General features: G+C 42.6%; 1 protein-coding gene across 4 annotated transcripts in view; it reads left to right on the top strand.

Annotated features, from left to right (window-relative positions):
- The first annotated feature begins 1,275 nt into the window (after nt 1-1,275).
- The window catches only part of emsy (EMSY transcriptional repressor, BRCA2 interacting), an 89,072-nt gene continuing 67,726 nt past the window's right edge, over nt 1,276-22,621 (top strand). For all 4 annotated transcript variants that reach the window (XM_072262592.1, XM_072262590.1, XM_072262591.1 and 1 more), the window contains exons 1-6: nt 1,276-1,488; nt 9,242-9,352; nt 10,890-10,989; nt 14,469-14,543; nt 16,559-16,734; nt 22,244-22,396. In XM_072262592.1, coding sequence (XP_072118693.1) covers nt 9,283-9,352; nt 10,890-10,989; nt 14,469-14,543; nt 16,559-16,734; nt 22,244-22,396 — 574 coding nt within the window. In that variant the 5' untranslated portion in view covers nt 1,276-1,488; nt 9,242-9,282. The remainder of the gene's footprint in view (nt 1,489-9,241; nt 9,353-10,889; nt 10,990-14,468; nt 14,544-16,558; nt 16,735-22,243; nt 22,397-22,621) is intronic.

Genomic DNA, 22,621 nt, shown 5'->3' on the forward strand with positions numbered 1-22,621 from the left:
CTCCTCGCACACAATCAGCACCAACACACCTCAAGGATGCATGCTAAGCCCACTGCTCTACATTCACAACTGTGTGGCTAGGTACAGCTTAATTGGCAACTGTAAATTTACCATTGTTGGTACAATTTCAAGTGGTGATGAGGAGTGATATAGATTATACAGTTGAGTGGTATCACAGTAACAACATTGCACTGAATGTCAGTATGACCAAGGAATTGTGAGCTTCAGAAAGGGGAAGTCAAGGGGAAACACACCAGTCCTCGTCAAGGGGTCAGTGGAAAGTGTGAGCTGTTTCAAGTTCCTGAACGTTAACATTTCTGAAGATCTATCCTGGGCCCAACATATTGATGCAATTACAAAGCTGCTATATTTCATTAGGAGTTTGTCACCAAAGACTGTCCTAAATTTCAGCAGATGTACCATGAAGAGCTGTTTTCATCATCATCTGGTATGGAGGGGCCATTGCACAGGATCAGAAAAAGCTGCAGAAAGTTGCAAACTCAACTAGCTCCATCATGGGCACTAGCCTCCCCAGCACCAAGGACATCTTGAAGAAGTGATCCCTCAAAAAGGCAGCATCCACCATTAAGGACCCCCATCACCCAGGACATGCCCTCTTCTCATTGATAGCATTGAGGATGAGGTACAGGGACCTGAAGATACACATTCAACATTACAGGAACAGCTTCTTCCCCTCCTCCATCAGATTCCTGAATGGACAGTGAACTCATGTACCTTATCTCACCATTTCCCCCCTTTTTTTCCTCTCTTTTTGCACTATTTTATTTAATTATCTGTCTCTCTCTATAATCACACAGATATGTATATATATTTATTGGGTGGCAGGGTGGAGATATGTCCCTACTGAAGGAGATGAAAGGCGCTTCTTCCCTCTGCTAGTCTGTCGGTATCAAGGTCATGTGAATATATATCTATACATACATATATACTGTATATATCTAAATATATATAAATTATAGTTTTAAAATTATGTACTGCTGCTACAAAATAACATTTCACAATATGCCATTGATATTAAACCTGATTTGATTCTGAACCGGAACACCCTGACGAAATCCACGGGGTTACATGGACAGGTTGGGTCGAAAGGCCTAGATTCATGGTGTATTGCTCTGTGACTGAGCTATCTCTCCACAGAAGCTACCCGACCCGCTGAGTCGCCCATACAACATAGTCCGACACAGAGGACGGAATGAGAACCGAGCAGCTGATTGCCTGAATTTCGGCACTGAGCCCGCCCCCTTCGGAGGCCGGAGCCGTGCACGGTGGGATACTGGAGGTCCCGACTGTCTGTTGGCGGCATTAGCCGCAACGGGAGCGTCGAAGCGGGCCGTTTTTATCGGCGAAAAAAGACCGGAGGACCGCTTCAGCCCCTTCCTATGAGAGAGGGAAGAAAGAACGAAGGATGCCGAGGGTTTGTACGACCCTGCCCTGCAGGAGGATAAGCGCCGAGCTCGACTGCTCCAGGTGAGGTGGCTTCTGTCTCCGGCTACGGGCCTCTGGAATGTTCCAAGAGGTTGGCAAAGGCCTTTCTGTGACAGGGTATTGGAACCGGCCGTGGCTTCACCTGGACGAGCGGCGCCGTTCGGATGGTGGCGGCTGTCTGGGGTTCCTCTAGCGAAGTCTCCGCCCCGTTCATTTAGCTAGGCCGCTATGGACGCGTAGCGAGCGGGAGGTAAACATTGGTTATTACGCATGCGCGTTGTTGTGCTGGAGGATGAACGGAACCAGTAGTCAAGAGGTCTCCAAACCCTTTCTGGCAGGCAAAGCGTCTTAGAGTATAATCAGATAATGCTGGACGTACTCAGGTCAGACAGAATCTGTGGAGGAAAAAACAGTTAATGTTTCAAGCCATTGACCTATCATCAGAACCTGGAAAGGTGAGAAAACTTAATTCATTTTAACTTGTAAGAAAAAGTCTGCAGATGCTGGAAATTCAAGCAACATACAAGATGCTGGTGGAACTCGGCAGGAGAGGCAGCATCTATGGAAAAGAGTAAACAGTCGATGTTTCGGGCCAAGACCCTTCATCAGGACCCTAATGATGGGTCTCAGCCTGAAATATCATCTGTGGTGTGGTCCCTAAGGCTCTTGTACTTTCTTCCTGACGACAACAACAAAAGAGAGCAAGTCTTGGGTGGTGGGATCCTTGATGATTGATGCTGCTTTCCTGTGATAGCGTTTATGTAGATGTTCTCAATGGTTTGGTGGGCTTTACCCATGTCTGGGTGATAGACCCATGATGTGCGAGGCAAGGTTTTTTTTTATACAGTGGTAGTAGCTACAATGGCTGAAGGAGTGTTTAAGAAGCTTTTACGTAAACACATACATGTGCAGGGAATGGAAGGCTCCAGGGTAGGCAGAAGAAATTTAGTTTGATTTGCATCGTGTTCGGCCCATGGCTTGTACTGGTGTATCGAGTTCTGTGTTCTAGATTGGATGGCATCTGTAGAGACAGAAAATCTGATTTAATGTTAAAGGTGGATGACCATACATCAAAACTCGCTATTTTGACACATGCAGGAAACTTGTTTATTTGAAATTGTTGAATTCAGTATTGATTCCAGAGAGCTATAAGATGCTCAGATGGAAGGTGAGGTGCTTTACCCTGAGTTTACATTGGTCTTCTTTTGATTAGTGTAACAGGTCAGAGACACAGAGGTTACAGGGGAGTGGGGAACTGAAGTGATAAGCAAGCTGAGTCTCAAAGTTTGCCCTTGTGTCCTGATCAGATAAAGCAATCTTCTGATCTGTGATGGTTTTTCCCCATGGTATACTGCAAGTCCCTTGGTCAATAATGTTGTACCGACCAATATAAACCCATTCCATGATTGATCTTGCTGAGGATTTGCTGAGTTTCTCCAGCATTTTGTATGCGTTGCTCAAGGTTTCTTGCATGTGTAGAATTTGTTGTGTCCATGATCAGTGTAACCCATTCCTCCAACATAATCCATTTTTCTTACAACCATGTGCCTATTGAAGAGTTTTTGAAACCCTTGGCCATGTGTTCCAAGCACCCACCACTCTTTATGTTAAAGAAACAAAAATAGGCCACTGACATCTCCCTTAAACTTTCCTCCACTCACCTTAAACAGAAGTCCTCCGGTTTTGGCTATTGCAGCCCTGAGGAAAAGGTACTGACTGTCCACTTCATGTCTCTCATAATTTTATACAGCTCTGTCAAGTCACCTCTCATCCTGTGATCCAAGGCGTAAAGTCCTAGGTTGCTTAACCTTTCTTTATAAGACATGTTCTCTGATCCAGGTAGCTTCCTCATAAGAGGATGTAACTAGTAGAGTGGATAGGGGAGAACCAGTGGATGTGGTATATTTGGATTTTCAAAAGGCTTTTGACAAGGTCCCACACAGGAGATTAGTGTGCAAACTTAAAGCACACGGTATTTGGGGTAAGTTATTGATGTGGATAGAGAATTGGTTAGCAGACAGGAAGCAAAGAGTGGGAATAAACGGGACCTTTTCAGAATGGCAGGCAGTGACTAGTGGGGTACCGCAAGGCTCAGTGCTGGGATCCCAGTTGTTTACAATATATATTAATGACTTGGATGAGGGAATTAAATGCAGCATCTCCAAGTTTGCGGATGACACGAAGCTGGGCGGCAGTGTTAGCTGTGAGGGGGATGCTAAGAGGATGCAGGGTGACTTGGATAGGTTGGGTGAGTGGGCAAATTCATGGCAGATGCAATTTAATGTGGATAAATGTGAAGTTATCCACTTTGGTGGCAAAAATAGGAAAACAGATTATTATCTGAATGGTGGCCGATTAGGAAAAGGGGAGGTGCAACGAGACCTGGGTGTCATTATACACCAGTCATTGAAAGTGGGCATGCAGGTACAGCAGGCGGTGAAAAAGGCGAATGGTATGCTGGCATTTATAGCGAGAGGATTCGAGTACAGGAGCAGGGAGGTACTACTGCAGTTGTACAAGGCCTTGTTGAGACCACACCTGGAGTATTGTGTGCAGTTTTGGTCCCCTAATCTGAGGAAAGATATCCTTGCCATAGAGGGAGTACAAAGAAGGTTCACCAGATTGATTCCTGGGATGGCAGGACTTTCATATGAAGAAAGACTGGATGAACTAGGCTTGTACTCGTTGGAATTTAGAAGATTGAGGGGGGATCTGATTGAAACGTATAAAATCCTAAAGGGATTGGACAGGCTAGATGCAGGAAGATTGTTCCCGATGTTGGGGAAGTCCAGAACGAGGGGTCACAGTTTGAGGATAAAGGGGAAGCCTTTTAGGGCTGAGATTAGGAAAAACTTCTTCACACAGAGAGTGGTGAATCTGTGGAATTCTCTGCCACAGGAAACAGTTGAGGCCAGTTCATTGGTTATATTTAAGAGGGAGTTAGATATGGCCCTTGTGGCTACAGGGATCAGGGGGTATGGAGGGAAGGCTGGTGCAGGGTTCTGAGTTGGATGATCAGCCATGATCATAATACATGGCGGTGCAGGCTCGATGGGCCGAATGGCCTACTCCTGCACCTATTTTCTATGTTTCTATCTCTCTGCAATCTCTCTAAAGCTTCTACATCTTTCCTGAACACAATACTCAAGTATAGTCTAACCAGAGTTTTATAGAGCTGCGGCAATACCTCATGGCTCTTGAACTCAGTCCCCTGACTAAAGAAGGTTGACACACCATATGCCTTCTTAACAATGCTATTAACCTCTGTTGTAAATTTGAGGAATCAATGGTCTTGGAGGCCAAGATTGCTCCACAGAATTCTGCAAATAACCTCCACCTTCAAGTGAAATACTTCACATTTTTATGGATTGAATTCTATCTGCCACCTCTCAGCACAACTGTGTTCTATCAATGTCCCTTTGTAACCCTCAGCAACCTTCTGTTCTGTCAACACCACCGCCCTCCATGTCATCTGCCAACTTACTAATGTACTTCTTCATCCAAGTCATATTGGTGACCTAGAGCAGATCCCTGAGGAACACCACTTTTCAATGACCTACAGATAGACACTTCATCTGCTACTGCCCTCTGTCTTCTGTTGGCAAGCCAATACTGATCCCATGCCTCATGCCCTTCTGCATGAGCCTACCATGGGGAACCTTGGCAACTAAAATCAATATACACCACATCCACCACTCTACATTCATCAAATTTTGTTACTTTCGCAAAAAAGTTAATTAGGCTCCTGAGGCATGACCTACCCCTCCCAAAGCTATGCTGACTACCCCTAATCAGACTATGATTCTCCAAATGTTCATAAATGTTCATAGTACAATGAGACCTAGGTGTCCTTGTTCGTCAGTCACTGAAAGTAAGCATGCAGGTACAGCAGGCAGTGGAGAAAGCTAATGGCATGTTGGCCTTCATAACAAGGGGAGTTGAGTATGGGAGCCAAGAGGTCCTTCCGCAGTTGTACAGGGCCCTGGTGAGACCACACCTGGAGTATTGTGTACAGTTTTGATCTCCAAATTTGTGGAAGGACATTCTAGCTGTTGAGGGAGTGCAGCGTAGATTCATAAGGTTAATTCCCGGGATGGCGGGACTGTCTCGTGTTGAAAGATTGGAGCGACTGGCGTTGTGTACACTGGAGTTTAGAAGGGTGAGAGGGGATCTGATTGAAACATATAAGATTATTAAGGGATTGGACACGCTAGAGGCAGGAGACATGTTCCCGATGTTGGGGGAGTCCAGAACCAGAGGCCACAGTTTAAGAATAAGGGGTAAACCATTTAGAATGGAATTGAGGAAAAACTTTTTCACACAGAGGGTTGTGGTTCTGTGGAATGCTCTGCCTCAGAAGACATTGGAGGCTAATTCTCTGGATTCTTTCAAGAAAGAGTTACATAGAGCTCTTAAAGATAGCAGAGTCAAGAGATATGGGGAGAAGGCAGGAAAAGGGTACTGATTGTGGATGATCAGCCATGATCACAGTGAATGGCAGTGCTGGCTCGAAGGGCTGAATGACCTACTCCTGCACCTATTGTCTATTGAGATCTATTAAATCCTATCTCTAAGAATTTTCTGCCATAGTTTCCCTACCACTGATCTAAAAATCACTGGTCTGTAATTCCTAGGATTGTCTATATTTTTTTTAACAACAGTACAAGATTTACCATCCTTCAATCTTCTGGTACTATTCCTGTGGCCAGGGTGGATGCAAAGATCATTGTCCATGCCCCATCTGTCTCTTACCTTGCTTCACAAAGTGACCTGCTGTGTATCCCATCTGGCCCCAGGGACTTGCTTGTCATAATGTCTTTCAGAAGCTCCAACACTTAGCTCCAGAACATTAGCCTGTTTTATGCTGACTTCGCATTTGTCAAAGTCCCTCCCCAGATGAACACTGAAACTATTTGTTAAGGACCTACTGCACCTCCTCTGCCTCCAGGCACATTTCCCTCTTTATCCCTGATCAATCCTACCTTCTTACTAGTCATCCTCCTGTACCTTAAAGTCCTATGTTGGATGCATACAGAGCACAGAATACTAGATTGGATGAAATGTAGATGATTTGAGATGATTTCAGCACAATGCATCTAGTAGGGTCCTTGAAAATTAGTCTGTAGATTGTAGAATCAGTACAGAGTAGTGATGAATGAAGTTATCCATGCTGGTCCAGGAGCCTGATGGTTCATGAACCTGGTGATGTAGAACCTAAGGCTTCTGTACCTCCTATCTGATGGTCATAGTGAGAAGATTGTGTAAGAAATTTAATGACACATGCTAGTGGTATTAAATCCGATTCCGATTCAGGCCTGAAAGGTGGAGTTTTTTGATGGATGCTGTTTTCTTGTGGCAGCACTTCATGTAAATTTAACAATACAGTGCAATTCTGGCCCTTTAAATCCTGCAGCCCCAGCAACCACTGATTAACCCTAACCTAATCACAGGAGAATTTACAATGACCAGTTAACCTACCGAGTATGTCTTTGGACTCTTGGAGAATACTGGAGCACCCAGGGAGAACCCACACATTCTATGGGGAGGAAGTACAGGCTCCTCACGGACTTTGGAATTGAGCTCTGAACTCCGGAACGCTTCGAACTGTAATAGCATCGCACTAACCATTAAGCTGCCATGGCTACCATGACACTTAATGGTGGGAACGGCTTTACATGTGATGGACCGGGTGTATCTACCACTTTCTGTTCCTTTTCCGTTCATGGGCATTGGTGTTTTTGTACCAGGCCATGATGCAACCAGGTTAGGATAATCACCAAATCATTGATATGTTGTAAATGGTTGCAATTCCAGCACTGATCCTTAAGGTTCGCTATTGACTAAGATCCTCCTATTGACTAATAGTCAGGAAGCAATATATTCTAATATATTGCCTCTAACAACTTGCACTATTTGTGACTTGTCCTTTTATGAACCACCTTATTGAATGCCTTCTAGAAGTCCAGTGATGGTACATCTACTCATTCCTCTCATCAAAAAGTTCTTGGTTTGTCAGACATCTGACTGGCTATCATGAAGCCATGCTGACTCTTCTTGATTGGATTACAATTTTTCAAATATCTTAACTATTATCTTGTTAATGTACTAACGTTATTTTCAATAATAGATGTTGGGCTAATATGGTTACATGCCTTTTTTGTCACCCTTTCAAATAGATGTGTTGCATTGGCAGTTTGTCATTTCTCTGGTTTTCCTCCACAATCCAAGTCTTCAGTTTAACTGAAGAAGGCATGTAATGTGAAGAAATGTGCAAATGCTGCAAATCTGGTGCCTGGCACCCATGTTTTTATAGGTTATTCCTTTTAGCAAGCTATTTATCTCAGATTTTGAGTAGCATTCTTTGTTTCTAATAGCACATTTATTCTGTCTTGGTTCCAGTTTTTCTCAAGATTCAGCCTACATTGGACAAGGTGTAATAATGCTGTTGGTATCTATTTCATGTTTCTTATGACACCATTGCAGATCACTGACAGACGCCATATTCTTTTTACTGATATGTTATTTGTCATACTGTTGAAGGCTGGATTTTTGTTACATTTTGTGCTTATTGAGAAAGTAAGGCGGCATGGGATCCAAGGAGACATAGCTATGTGGATCCAAAACTGGCTTGCCCACAGAAGGCAAAGAGTGGTTGTAGATGGGTCATATTCTGCATGGAGGTCAGTGACCAGTGGTGTGCCTCAGGGATCTATTCTGGGACCCCTACTCTTGGTAGTTTTTATAAATGACCTGGATGAGGAAGTGGAGAGATGGGTTAGTAAATTTGCTGATGACAAAAGTTGGGGTTTTGTGGATAGTGTGGAGGGCTGTCAGAGGTTATAGTGGGACATTGATAGGATGCAAAAGTGGGCTGAGAAGTGGCAGATGGAGTTCAACCCAGATAAATGTGAGGTGGTTCATTTTGATAGGTCAAATATGATGGCAGAATATAGCATTAATGGTAAGGCTCTTGGCAGTGTGGCAGAGCAAAGGGATCTTGGGGTCTGAATCCATAGGCTGCTGTGCAGGTTGACTCTGTGGTTAAGAAGGCATACGGTGCATTGGCCTTCATCAATCATGGGATTGAGTTTAGGAGCCGAGAGGTAATGTTGCAGCTATATAGGACTCTGGTCAGACCCCACATGGAGTACTGTGCTCAGTTCTGGTCGCCTCACTACAGGAAAGATGTGGAAACCATAGAAAGGGTGCAGAGGAGATTTACAAGGATGTTGCCCGGTTTGGGGAGCATGCCTTACGAGAATAGGTTGAGTGAGCTCAGCCTTTTCTCATTAGAGCAATGGAAGGTGAAAGGTGACCTGATAGAGTTGTATAAGATGATGAGAGGCATTGATCGTGTGGATAGTCAGAGGCTTTTTCCCAGGTCTGAAATGGCTAGCACAAGAGGGCAGAGTTTTAAGGTGCTTGGAGGGAGGTACAGAGGAGATGTCAGCCAGAATGGTGAATGCGTGGAATGGGCTGCCGGTGACGGTGGTGGAGGCAGATAGGATAGGGTGTTTTAAGCGATAGATACATGGAGCGTAGAAAAATAGAGGGCTCTAGGTAACCCTAGGTAATTTCTAAGGTAAGAACATGCTTGGCACAGCTTTGTGGGCTGAAGGACCTGTATTGTGCTGTAGGTTTTCTATGTTTCTATGAATGGCACTTCCTGATTCATGTGTACGGTACTTTAGAATTTTAAGTATTTCATTTTCAGAATCATATGGCAATTTTCATTTTGAGTGTTGGTGCCGTCTAGTTACGTTGCAGAATAATTAAATCTCACTCTCCAATTTAGTTGCAGAGTTGGGCTGACCCTGTAGCACGACATATATCGCTATGCCTGCTGTTTGGCCGACTCTTCTGGATCTCAGCAGGGATGAATGCAAGAGAATACTCCGAAAGCTTGGTAGATCATTGTGAATTATTTTCTTCTTTTTTGTTGGAGTCACATTTTCCCTTCCTTTTCATATTTGCATGTAATCTGCAGACTTGATAGATCTTTATTGGGTGAGTTGTTACAAATTGCAGTCAGCTTCAGTGCCCTTAAGTTGGGAAGAAAAGCAGAATAAGCATAGTGAGTTTTTTTCTGATTAGGCCCACATTGATCCTCAATGGTAAATTTGTCTGGATATTAAATAATCGCCTTTGGCTTTAATGCATGCTTTATGTTAAACAGTCTGACATTTTCTGTTGTGGATGGAGCATGAATAAAGACCAAGGTAGATGCAGGGGAAGGATAGACAAGGAAAGGAATGATGGAAATTAATTGGAGCAGTGAATACATTTACTTTGTAAAATAGCATCGTCAACTTCATATTTCTTGCATATTCTGAATCAAAGTGAGTAATTTTGTTTCATTAGGTATGTTGCTCTGCTGCTAGACCAAATTGGATTGTTTGGAATTTACAACTTCAAAAGCAGATTATAGTTCCAACCAAAGCTGCAGATTGGGATTGATTTTAATTGTTTATTAAATGTAATTGGATAATGTGTCTAATAAATCCTTTTTCAAAGTTTTACTCTATTTTGAAATCAAACTAATGCTGTAATTATTTGACATAGACCAATTAATGTTTTGCTATGTTCAGCTCTTAAACAGCTGGGAGATGAGAATCCTGGTAGATTTTTAATTTAGTCAGAATGGTAAATTATCTGAGTATTTAATGATAAGCTTAGGTTTTTGTAATGTATTCTGTGACATGTGCTATGAAAAAAATGGGTCTGAGATTTTAAAGCATTTGATACCCAGTCAGCATCCTTCATTTTCAAATGTATGCATGGATAAATTGTATTTTGAAAAAATTCAGACTAGTTATGTTTTTTTTTTCAGAATAAAAAATCTGAAGTATGGCTGAAAGATGATTGGTAAACATGATGTAACAAAACAAATTTTCTTTGGACTGCAAATGTGTAGATTACAAATATGATTCATTCATTTCAAGAGGACTAGAATATAAATGCAAAAATGTAATGCTGAGGCTTTATAAGGTATTGGTCAGAGTGCTCTTAGAGTATTGTGAGTAATTTTGGGTCCTTTATCTAAGGAAGGTGTGCGGACATTGGAGAGGGCCTTGATAGAGTGAGTATGGAGAGGACGTGTCCAATAGTGGGAAAATATAGGGTCAGAGGGCACAGCCTCAGAATACAAAGTTGTATCTTTAGAGTAGAAATGAGAAATTTCTATAACCAGAGGATGGTGAATCTGTAGAATTCATTGCCACAGATGGTGTGGAGCCCAAGTTATTGGATATATTTAAAGCGGAGATTGATCCGTTCTAGATTAGTAAAGCCATCAAAGTTTATAGGGACAAGGCAGGAGAATGGGTTTGAGAGAGATAATAAAATAGCCATGATGGAATGGTGGAGTAGGCTTGATGGGCCAAAATGGTCTAATCCTGCTCCTATATTTTACAGTCTTACGATTTCTCTTTTTTCTCTTCTAGAACTTGAAGCTTATGCTGGTGCTATCAGTGCACTCCGTGCACAAGGTGACCTTACTAAGGAAAAAAAGGATCTTCTTGGAGAATTGGCCAAAGTTCTTAGGTAAATGATCTTTTTGTAACATTTCCTAAAATTCTGTTTTCCTAATATGTGTATTTCTTTTTTATTGATGACATCCCTGGTCTTCACTCTCATCTCCCATGTGCTTCTTTTGTTTTAAACAACATAGAACAGCACAGGAACAGACCTTTCAGCCCACAGTGTTACACTGAACCAAAATTAGTAATCAAATGCTAACTAAACTAATCTCTTTTGCCCACACAATGCCTATATCTTTCAATTTTCCTCACATTGATTTGCCTATCTAACATCTCTTTAAAAGTTCCTAATGCTTCTACCTGTGCCACTACCCTAGGCAGTGCATTCTATAAGCCACCACTGTGGAAAAAAAATCTCCACTAGATCTCTCCTCAGCCTCTGCCACTCCGGAAAAAACAACCCAAGTTTGTCCAAGCAACACACACAAAATGCTGGTGGATCTTAGCAGGCCAGGCAGCATCTGTGAAAAAGAGTACAGTCGATGTTTTGGGCCAAAACCCTTCGGCAGGACTGGAGGAAAAAAGCTTAAGGAAAGATTAAAAAACTGGGGGGGAGGGGAGTGGAGAGAGAAACACAAGGTGTTAGGTGAAACCTGGAGGAGGAGGGATGATGTAAAGAGCTGGTAAATTGATTGGTGAAAGAGACAGAAAGCCATGGAAGAAAGAAAAGGGGAGGAGAGCACCAGAGGGAAGTAATGGGCGGGCAAGGAGATGAGGTGAGAGAGGGAAAAGGGGATAGGGAATGGTGAAAGAGGAGGGGTGGGGGTCATTACCAGAAGTTTGAGAAATTGATGTTCATGCCATCAGGTTGGAGGTTACCCAAATGGAATATAAATTGTTATTCCTCCACTCTAACTGTGGCCTCATCACGACAGTACTACTCACCACCTTCTCAGACAGCAGTGCAAACTGGGATCTGTCTGTCAGGTAGTCAGTAATCCAAGAGATAGAGGATCGAATTACAAACAAGAGAATCTACAGATGCTGGGATTTCGAGCAACACACCCAAAATGCTGGAGGAACTCAGCAGGCCAGGCAACACTATGGAAAAGAGTACAGTTGATGTTTCGGGCTGAGTCCTGCTGAAGGGTCTTGGCCTGAAATGTCAACTGTACTCTTTTCCATAGATGCTGCCTGGCCTGCTGAGTTCCAGCATTTTGTGTGTGTTTCTGGAGATAGTGGATTTGTCTACGCACATCTTTTGCAGTTTCTTGCTCAGAATCAATAAAGTATTTACTGTTGTTGTTGTTGTTGTTGTTGTTATTATTGTTATAAAGGCAAGCATGCCAGATACCTTCTTAACCACCCACCCAATCAACCTGTGCCGCCACTTTCAGGGAGCTATGAACTTAGATCCCAAGATCCCTCTGCTCATCAACACTGTTAAGTCTTGTCTCTTTGCATTTGACCTACCAAAGTGCAACACCTCACATTTGGTTGGATTAAACTCCATCTGCTATTTCTCTGCCCATACTTGCAACTGATCTATACCCCACTGTATTCTTCGCCAGTCTTCTACATCATCTGCAAACTTATACACCCATGTACATTTTCACCTCGGTCGTTTATGTACATACTCAACGGGAGAAGCCCCATTCCAGATCCCTGCAGAATACCGCTAATCACAGATTTCGGGCTGGAATAAGTCCCTTAGACTAGCGGTCCCCAACCACCGGGCGGCAAAGCATGTGCTACCGGGCCGCGAGGAAACGATATGATTTGGCGATATGAAACAATATGAGTCAGCTGCACCTTTCCTCATTCCCTGTCACACCCATTGTTGAGCTTGAACGCCCGCGAGCTCATTACCCGCGCATCATCCATGTCAGCACGGGAAGAAGATCAACTCCTCGAGCTTGCAAATGACAGCAGGCTGAAAAGTATGTTTGACATAACGTCTCTGCCGGCATTCTGGATCAAAGTCAAGGCTGAATATCCTGAGATAGCCACGAAAGCACTGAAAACGTTGCTTCCATTTCCAACATATCTCTGCAATGAATGCCATGAAAACTAAATTGCGGAATCGACAGGACATAAGGAACCCCCTTCGAGTATCGCTGTCTCCCATCACCCCTCGATAGGACCGTCTTGTTGCAGGGAAACAAGCCCAGGGCTCCCACTGATTCAGCGATATTAGTGTGTTGCAATGATTTTATATGTTCATACGGGGAAAATATGTGCTGTGTGTTTAATATCCAAATGTTACTTAAACTGTTATGATGCTATTGACTTATATAACCATATAACAATTACAGCACGGAAACGGGCTATCTCTGCCCTTCTAGTCTGTGCTGAACGCTACCCTCACCTAGTCCCACCAACCTGCACTCAGTCCATAACCATCCATTCCTTTCCTGTCCATATACCTATCCAATTTTTCTTTAAATGATAATATTGAAGTCGCCTCTACCACTTCTACTGGAAGTTCCTTCAACACTTATTTCAAGCTCCCCTGGCCTCCGCTGATAATTGACTTATCACTATATTCATGCGAGGAAAGTATGCGCTGTGTGTTTAATATTAAATCCGTTAGATAACCCCTTTTAGAAACAAAATTGAGTGTATTAGCCACTTATCACCTATATTCCGGTCGTGATTACCCCCCCCCCCCCCCAAAAACAGAATCGCCAAAAACGATTTGTGGAAAAAATTGGCATATACATGCGTGCGCACTGGTGCTCGCGCAAGGCTTCATGGTCATTGTAGTCTTTCTCGGGGTAAACATGACGTATTTGACTGCTACCCCATTGGTAACCCTACACCCAACCCCCCCCCCCCCCCTCGGCCAGTCCGCAAGAATATTGTCAATATTAAACCAGTCCGCAGTGCAAAAAAGTTTGGGGACCCTCTGTCTAAGTGTAACGTGATCTATTTCTAAAGTGGGTTCAAGAGCAGGAGACATAAAATGAAAGTGATTGGCAAAACAATCTGAAGTTTTGTGAGCGAAAGCCTTTTCGTGCAGCGTAAGTTTAGAATCTGGAATGTACTTTTGGTGGGAAGTCATGGAGGCAGGTTTTGTTGTCCTGTTGAAAAGGGATCTAGATGGTATCTGAAAGAAATCGAGATGAGTGAGAACATTTATTGTCCATCATGAACTTTCTAAATTGCTTCATGAGAATGATTCATCAAAATTTGACAAGCTGGTGGAAGAATTGATAGAGGAATGGTTTATCAGAGGTGGGGAAATAGAACTTGTGTACTTCTGTGTGTAATTGTATATAATCCAGTCTTGTACGTTCAGAATTGGGAATGGCCAAGGCTGATGAGAACAATGAAAATTGGAAAATTGGGGCACTGCTAGACCAAATGCCAATATTCTCAATCAGAACAGGATGAAATCCGGAATCATTGTCTGAATTAATAGAAAAACGATAATTTTGGATATAATACTTTACAAAGATTAGAACATTCCCAGAACACTGGAGTAGTCAAAACAACCTTAATTTCAGGGAATGCTGATGATTTTTCTTTCCTCTATAATAGCATTTCAACAGAGCGTCACCGTGCTGAAGTTCGAAGGGCAGTTAATGATGAAAGGCTGATGACTATTGCACATCAGTAAGTTTACAGAGTGATTACTTATTCAAGAATTTACTTGTACTGTTTGCTTGTTCAGTACCTCAGTTTCTCTATGAGGAAAGTAAATTTACACGATTCAGTGTATAGCATCATCATTTTGTTTACAATGAGAACTGCAAATTAATATGTTTTCTGTATTGAACCCTGCAGTTACTGCAACAGTAGCTGTCTAGTTGAGACTGAAAGTTTTGCAAATGTGGAGTTGGCTTGAATGAATGAGCGGTTTTACAGAAATTTGCAGTCCTTTATATCTTAAGTCTAAACAGTAACATCACTGGGACTTGAGAGGGTCCTAGGGGGAGTATATTTATTATTTTTGCACTTTCTATTATCCAGAAAAGGACTGTGAATTGTCTTGTGTACAGAGATAAATTGTGATTCCACTACCATCTGTTTTGTTTTGGGTTGAAGACCTTTCATTAGACATGGGGCAATGTTGAAAAATCTTAAACTCTGTTCAGGTGTTGCCTTATATGCAGAGTGATCCCAGTATTTTCTGCTTTAATTTGTGTCTCAACATTTCTTAATTTACTCAGTGCCTTGGAAACTGTCCTTGTCTTGAATGTACATGTAGGCTTAGCAAACCCTGCCTTCCAGAGAATTCTAAACATGCAGATCTTGGCTTTCTTTCTTAATGAAAGTCAACAATTTGCTCTTGAATGTGTGGTTTCACTGCAGCATGGGCAGTTCAGCTTCAGAGATGCAAATTTTTTCTCAGTATTTGTGGGTAATATCCGTGAAATGCACCTCTCTATGGTAGTACGAACCAGCAAAAGTTTTCCAGATTTTACAAAGCTGCTGTTAGGATTGCTAAACTGGCAGCATGGAATGTGGTGCTTGAGTACCCATGACGTTTACGCGGCTTTGTGGATGAACTAAGGCTGTGGCCTGTTCCAGCTGCAGTGATGCTTGGCTACTTCTCTTTCATAAAACTTCAGTTCTGAATGCTGTTTGCTTACTTTTATTGTTTGCATGATTTTTTTCCCTCTCTCTGTCCACTGGGTGTTTGACAGTCTTCCTTTAATGTTCTTTTTGGTGGTTTCTTTGTTTTGTGGCTACCTGTAAGGAGACGAATCTCAAGGTTGTATAATGTATACATACTTTGATAATAAATGTACATTGAACTTTTTACTAGGGAAAAGACTGATCGGAATCTCACACACAGAATGCTTGAGAAACTTGGCAAGTCAGGCAGCATCTATGGAGAGGAAAGAGTTCCTCCAGTATCTGTAGAATCTCATATGTTTCTGACCAGAATTTTCCATGACAAATCAGCCTATGCCTGTATGGGTGTTCTGGAGGCTGCCAAGCTAGGATATCAGTCGAGGAGGCAGGAGACTCCAGATGGCTGGAATCTGGAGCAACAAAAAAACAGCTGCAGGAGCTCAGCAGATTGAGTAGCATCTGTGTGTGTTGTATGCGCTTGGGGATGGAGGCGGGGGGGGACAGTGTATGATGCAGGATGCAGCTCAGAAGGAATTGTGGACATTTCAGGTAGAGTATCAGCAGGCTGGTAAATATCTGAATGGGGAGTTATGAATTTTACTGAAGAGAATATGAAGTTTGACAAGGTGGCGTTACAGGTTATGTTTTCACTTTTTAAATAGTTTTGAGATAAGATTTATGTTGGAAAGGAATCATGTGACTGAATCTTGAAAAGTTATTTTTCTTATTTAACTCGGGGATATATTGTTCTTCGATAATAAATTTATTTGGAATGCAGTTTGGAAGAAAAATATTTGAGCACCATGAAGAGAAATAAATAAAAGCAAAAAAAAACTTCGGTTAAAAGGAGGAAAAGAAAAGCATTGAACAAATGAAAAATTTTTTTTGAGCTTAAGGTTCTGTTCACAATGGTCTGTCATTACATATTGAAGTTTCTCAACAATAAGGTGTTAATTTGAAGTTGGTACCTCTGACGTACATGATCTGTAAAAGATGAAAATAATAGTGTAATTTGGACAAAAACATTGTGTATTCATCTGTACCTGCAGCATGTCTGGGCCTAACAGCTCAGCTGAATGGTCCATTGAAGGCCGTCGACTTGTCCCCCTCATGCCCAGGCTGGTTCCTCAGACAGCATTCACAGTGACCGCAAATGCAGTAGCAAATGTGGCAGCTCTCCATAATGCCACTCTTCCATCACCAGCTGAAACTGGTAACAAAGAAGGTGAGCTTTTTCTGCTACATTGTAACTGGCTTTTTCAATGCCGTTTAATTATTAAATGGAAGAAATGGCCTACCTTTTAGAAAGAGGAAAGTATCCTAGGTGGTATAGTGGATTGCCATACTGACAAGTTTGGAGGAATTCTAATCAAGCCTAGGCCAATGCAATGACAATATCATTTCTCTTGTTGATAAATGTCTTTCTATTTTGCTTCTAGCTCATGTCAAACTATATGATTTATTGTTCAGGTAGCATTCTCATAAATTCTTTCAACTTTAGACTTGCTTAGAACATAGAACAGTGCAGCACAGGAACAGGCACTTCAGCGCACAACATTCTGCGATCTAAATAAATTAGTAATCAAATGGGCAACGTAACTAGTCCCCTCTGCCTCTACAATGTCCAGATCCTTCCAATTCCCTCACAATAATGTGCCTATCTAAACGTCTCTGAAGTCCCTAATGTTTCTGCCACCACCACCATCCCAGGCAGTGCAGTCTAGGCACCTTCCATTCTCTGATTCTGTGTATTAAAAAAAAACTTGCCCATCACATCTCCTTTTAAAACTACTCCCTCTTTCCTAAAATGCATGCCCTCTAGTATTAGAAATTTCAACCCTGGGAAAAGGATATTGTCATCTACTCTATCTATGCCTCTCATAATCTTAGAAGCCTCCATTAGATCTCCCCTCAGCCTTCACCGCTCCAGAGAAAACAATCCAAGTTTGTCCAGCCTCTTGTAATGGTACATGCCCTCTAATCCAGGCAGCATCCTCTCTAAAGCTTCAACATCCTTACTATAATCGAGCAACTAGAACTATATGCAATGTTCCAGATGCAGACTCCTAGAGCTTTATAAAGCTGCAACATAACTTCCTGGCTTTTGAACTCAGTGCCTCAACTAATAAAGGCAAGCATGCCATTGCCTTCTTAACTATCCTATCAACCCATGTAGCCACTTTCTGGGAGCTATGAACTTGGACTCCAAGTTCCCTCTGCTCATCAACACTTTAAAGGTTCTTGCCCTTCACAGAGTACTGTCTCTTTACCGAGGTGACCTACCAAGGTGCAACACTTCACATTTGGCTGGGTTAAACTCCATCTGCAATTTCTCTGTCCATATCTGCAACTCATCTTTTTCCTCACTGTATTGCCAATCTTCTAAGCTATTCATACCACCACCAATTTTCGTATCATCTGCAAACTTACTAACCCACCCATCTATGTTTTCATCCAGGTCATTTATATACATCACAAACAGCAGAGGTCCCAGTACAGATCTCTGCAAATACCACAAATGACAGAGCTCCAGCTAGAATAAGTCCCTTTGTCCACTACCTTCTGTCTTCTATGGTCAAGCAAGTTCTGAATTCAAACAGCCAATTCACCATGCATCTCATGCATCTTAGTCTTCTGCATGAGCCTTCCACGAGGGACTTTGTCAAACGCCTTACTAAAATCCATATAGACAGCATCCACAGCTCTATCTTCAACAATCACCATCGTCACCTCTTCAGAAACTTAATCAAGTTAGTAGGACACGACTTAGCCCACACAAAGCCATACTGCTTTCCAAATTGGGCCACGGTTTTCCAAATGCTCATAAATTATATCTCTAAGAATTTTCTCCAGTAACTTCCCCAGCACTGATGTGAGACTTAACGGTCTGTAGTTTCCAGGATTATCACTGGTTCCCTTTTTGAAAATGGAATGACATTAGCTATTCGCCAGTCCTCCGGGACCTCGCTTGTGGCTAGAGAGATCATGAAGATATTGGTCAAGGACCAGCAATCTCTTCTGTCAATAACCTGGGTTATATCCCACCAGGCCCTGTGGACTTATCCACCTTAATACCCAGCACTACCTTCTCCTTTACCTCTAAATGCCCCAGTGTATTAATATGCTTGACAATGATTTCCATATCTTCCATGTCCTTCTCCTTGGTAAACACTGATGTAAAGTACTCATTAAGGACCTCACCCACGTCCTCTGCATCCAAGCAAATGCTCCCTCCTTTATCCATGAGTGATCCTACCCTCACCCTAGTTATCCACTTGCTCTTGATGTATCTATAGAATACCTTGGGAATCTCTTTTATCCTACTTGCTAAGGACTTTTCATGACCTCTCCTGGCTTTTCTAATTATTTTCTTGAATTCTTTTCTGGCTTATTTATAATACTCTAGGTCTCTGTTTAATTCTAGCTTCTTAGCTTTACATACTTTTCCGTTTTTTTCTTAACTAATTTCATCACCTCTCTCGACACCCAAGGTTCTCCTCCCTTGCCATCTTTGTCTTTCCTTCTGACTGGAACATACCTGTCCTGTACTCTGAAAATACTGACCTGTTCAACATGCTGCAAGGCAGCAGATTACTAGCAGTGCCACTGTGTAGCTCTGTAGATTAAGGATGTTGTGACAATGTGCAAAAGATGGATCGAAACGTGCTCAAGACTGACCAGAGCATTATCTCTTATTTTTGACGATGTTGGGGTCTGAAACATTCTCCAGTATGTCTGCTAGGCAGGGACGGGGAAGGAGTGGGTGGGTTCCTTCAACGTACTGCACTTGGTCCTCATGACCTTTCAGATTGGCATACCCCTTTCCTATCTCACTCAAGCAAGAATATCAAAAATTCCAATGATGGAGAAAGTACTGACAAAACACAGTGGAATTTGGACATTTGAATTGACTTTATTTTTTACATCTTTCACATACATGAGGAGTAAAAGTCTTTTTGTTACGCCTTCATCTAAATGTGCGATGTGCAATCATAGTAATTTATAGTAAATAGAACAGTCAATGTAATATAAAGTACACGCAGATCAGTGTGAGTTCATCAGTTTGATGGCCTGGTGAAAGAAGCTGTCCCAGAGCCTGGTGGTCCTGGCTTTTATGCTGCGTTACTGCTTCCTGGATGGTAGCAGATGGAATAGATTGTGGTTAGGATGACTTGGGTCCCCAGTGATCCTACAGGTCCTTTTTACACATCTGTCCTTGAAATGTCCTGAATCATGGGAAGTTCACAACTACAGATGTGCTGGGCTGTCCGCACCACTCTCTGCAGAGTCCTGCGATTAAGGGAGGTACAGTTTCCATACCAGGCAGTGATGCAGCCAATCAGGATGCTCTCAATTGTGCCCCTGTAGAAAGTTCTTAGGATCTGGGGGCCCATACCAAACTTCCTCAAATGTCTGAGGTGAAAGAGCGCTGTTGTGCCTTTTTCACTACACACTAGTGTGTACAGACCACGAAGTCCTCGGTGATGTGGATGCCGGGGAACTTAAATCTGTTTACCCTCTCAACCTTAGATCCATTGATGTCAATAGGGGTTAGTCTGTCTCCATTTCTATTGTAACCCACAACCAGCTCCTTTGTTTTTGTGACATTGAGGGAGAGGTTGTTTTTCTGACACCACTGTGTCAGAGAGATTACTTCTTCCCTGTAGGCCACCTCATTATTGTTTGAGATAAGGCCAATCAATGTAGTGTCGTCAGCAAATTTAATTTGCAGATTGGAGGTGATTTGGAAGCAGTTGAAGATATGACACATTAAATTGGTTTATCATTGATTGGTTTATTATTGTCACATACACTGGGACCAGAAGGGCCTGCTACCGTTCTGTATGTCTATATTAAATTTAATAATTTCCTCACATCGGTACATTAAGATAATACAAGGGTAAAGCAATAGCAAAATGTAGAATAAAGTGTTACAGTTTAAAGGAAGTACAGTGCAGACAGTAAGGTGCAAATTTCTATTGATTTTAAAAAACTTGCAATGCAGTCAAACTGAGTGATTGGACATTGCACTTGGTGAATTGTACTTTTGGGTGATGTACAAAACTGTGCTGATTGCAATGCAGACTTTGGTCATATGGTGGCACCAAATGAACACTTTAACCATGGCAGACTTCAAGATTCGAGTTTGCTTAATGTTATTTCCAGTACACAAGTGTAAAGGAGAACGAAATAATTGTTACTCCGGATTCAATCCAGTACAAAAAAAACACAAGATGATGAATAAATTATTAAAAAAATCACAATAATTATAAATATGTAATGTAGCTTGTATGCACAATTTGGTTATATGTCCATAAAGTGACGTTAGGTGACTGACAGGAATTGATATAACAGCGGTAGTATGAGGTGCAGTAGGGTGGGTTGGTTCCTAAGGTTGTCATAGCTGGGTTGTGATAGTGGGGATAAACTTCCAGGGCTCCAAATGATGTGCGTCCATATTAGCCTCTGACAACCATGTCTAACTCTTGGCCTTCACGTGTGGCTTAGCTACTAGGCCCAGCAGAACTGTTTCTACTGACAAGAACTGGCAAAGGCGGACCACTGGCGCCTCAAAACCAGTTGCTTTGGGCAGGTGGGGCTTATCAGCCTTGGGTGGCAACTTGCCTAGGAGAAGGAAAGTTCTGATTTTCTAACTCTACTGCCTTGTGGCCATACCCACCCATGGGAAAGGCTTTAGGGGTAAACCCCAAGGAAGAAATCTGAAATCCTTAAGACAGCTTGATGTTGTTTACAACTTCACTGTGGCAACCTCTGCAACGACTCTGGTGCCAAGCTGTATTAGTGCTTGCCCTTCCCTTGGACTACATCAGTGATGCGGAGAGGGGGAATCTGCTGCATGGGCAACAGCTGATTCTTCAAATCTTTCCACCCAGGCTTGCACCCTGGAGGGGGCATAGTCCACCAGAGGCACAAACCCATGATCGCCTGTGATCAATGGCTGCCTCTAAGGTGAGTTGGTGGGTTGATAGGTGGAGGTGTTAATCGGCTTTACTACATGGGGAAAGTAACTTTTTGAGTCTGGTGGTCCTGGCATGGATGCTACGAAACCTTCTCTCTTATGTGAGTGGGACAAAGAGTCCATGAGTAATAAAGGCATCCGTTAGTCTTGCGAGACCATGGATCTGCGCCTGGAAAGTCTTCACTCAACTCTTGCCCATGCTGTAAGCCTCCCCTCTCCACGGCACCAATGTTGTCCAAGGGAAGGGCATTATGACCCGTACAGCTTGGCACCAGTATCGTCAGAGAGCAATGTGTGATTAAGTGCCTTGCTCAAGGACACAACACGTTGCCTCGGCTGGGGCTCGAACTCATGACCTTCAGGTCGTTAGTCCAATGCCTTAACCACTTGGCCACGTGCCCACACGTCCATAAGTAGAATGGGTAGATTCCTTCATGATGTTACTGGCACTTTTCTGTAGATATGTCCTTAATGGCAAGTAGACTGTTGGCGGTGATGCGTTTGGGGGATTTTGCCTTATAGTGCAGTTTCTGTACCATGCAGTGATACAGCAAGTTAAGATGCTCTCTACTGTGCATCTGTAGAATGACGTGAGCATACATGTGCAGAGTCCTGTCCTCTTCAGCCTCCTCAGAAATTAGAGGCATTGCTGAGCTTTTATGGTTGTGTAGGATGTGGAAATAACATTCTTAATTTTTTTGATATGTCTGAGCTTTTGTTTAAAATAAATCATGTGGTTTGCTTTTCTTTCTAGTGATTGTGTGTTATTCATACACAAGTACTACTCCCACACCAGCTTCAACAACTATACCCAGTGGAAGTGTAGCAACGGTCAAATCTCCCAGACCCGCCAGTCCTGCTTCCAATGTTGTTGTACTGCCAAGTGGAAGCACGGTGTATGTGAAAAGTGAGTGCTCTTTGTCTCATTTTGTATGTGAGCCTTGTCCTTGGGCCCAATGTAGAGCACAGAAATCAGCTGCTGTAAACACAAGATTGCATGGGTTGGCATGTCCAATGTCTGCGAGTCCAGGCTAGGTACTAGAGGTTGGAGTCCCAGAGGTGGCCTGACTTGTGTGTGTGAATGGGATAGTGGGATAGGGGCTTTTTTTTTGTTGTTATTGTTTAGTTGTTC

The sequence above is a fragment of the Mobula birostris genome, chromosome 7 (assembly GCF_030028105.1).
Source record: "Mobula birostris isolate sMobBir1 chromosome 7, sMobBir1.hap1, whole genome shotgun sequence".
NCBI lineage: Eukaryota > Metazoa > Chordata > Chondrichthyes > Myliobatiformes > Myliobatidae > Mobula > Mobula birostris.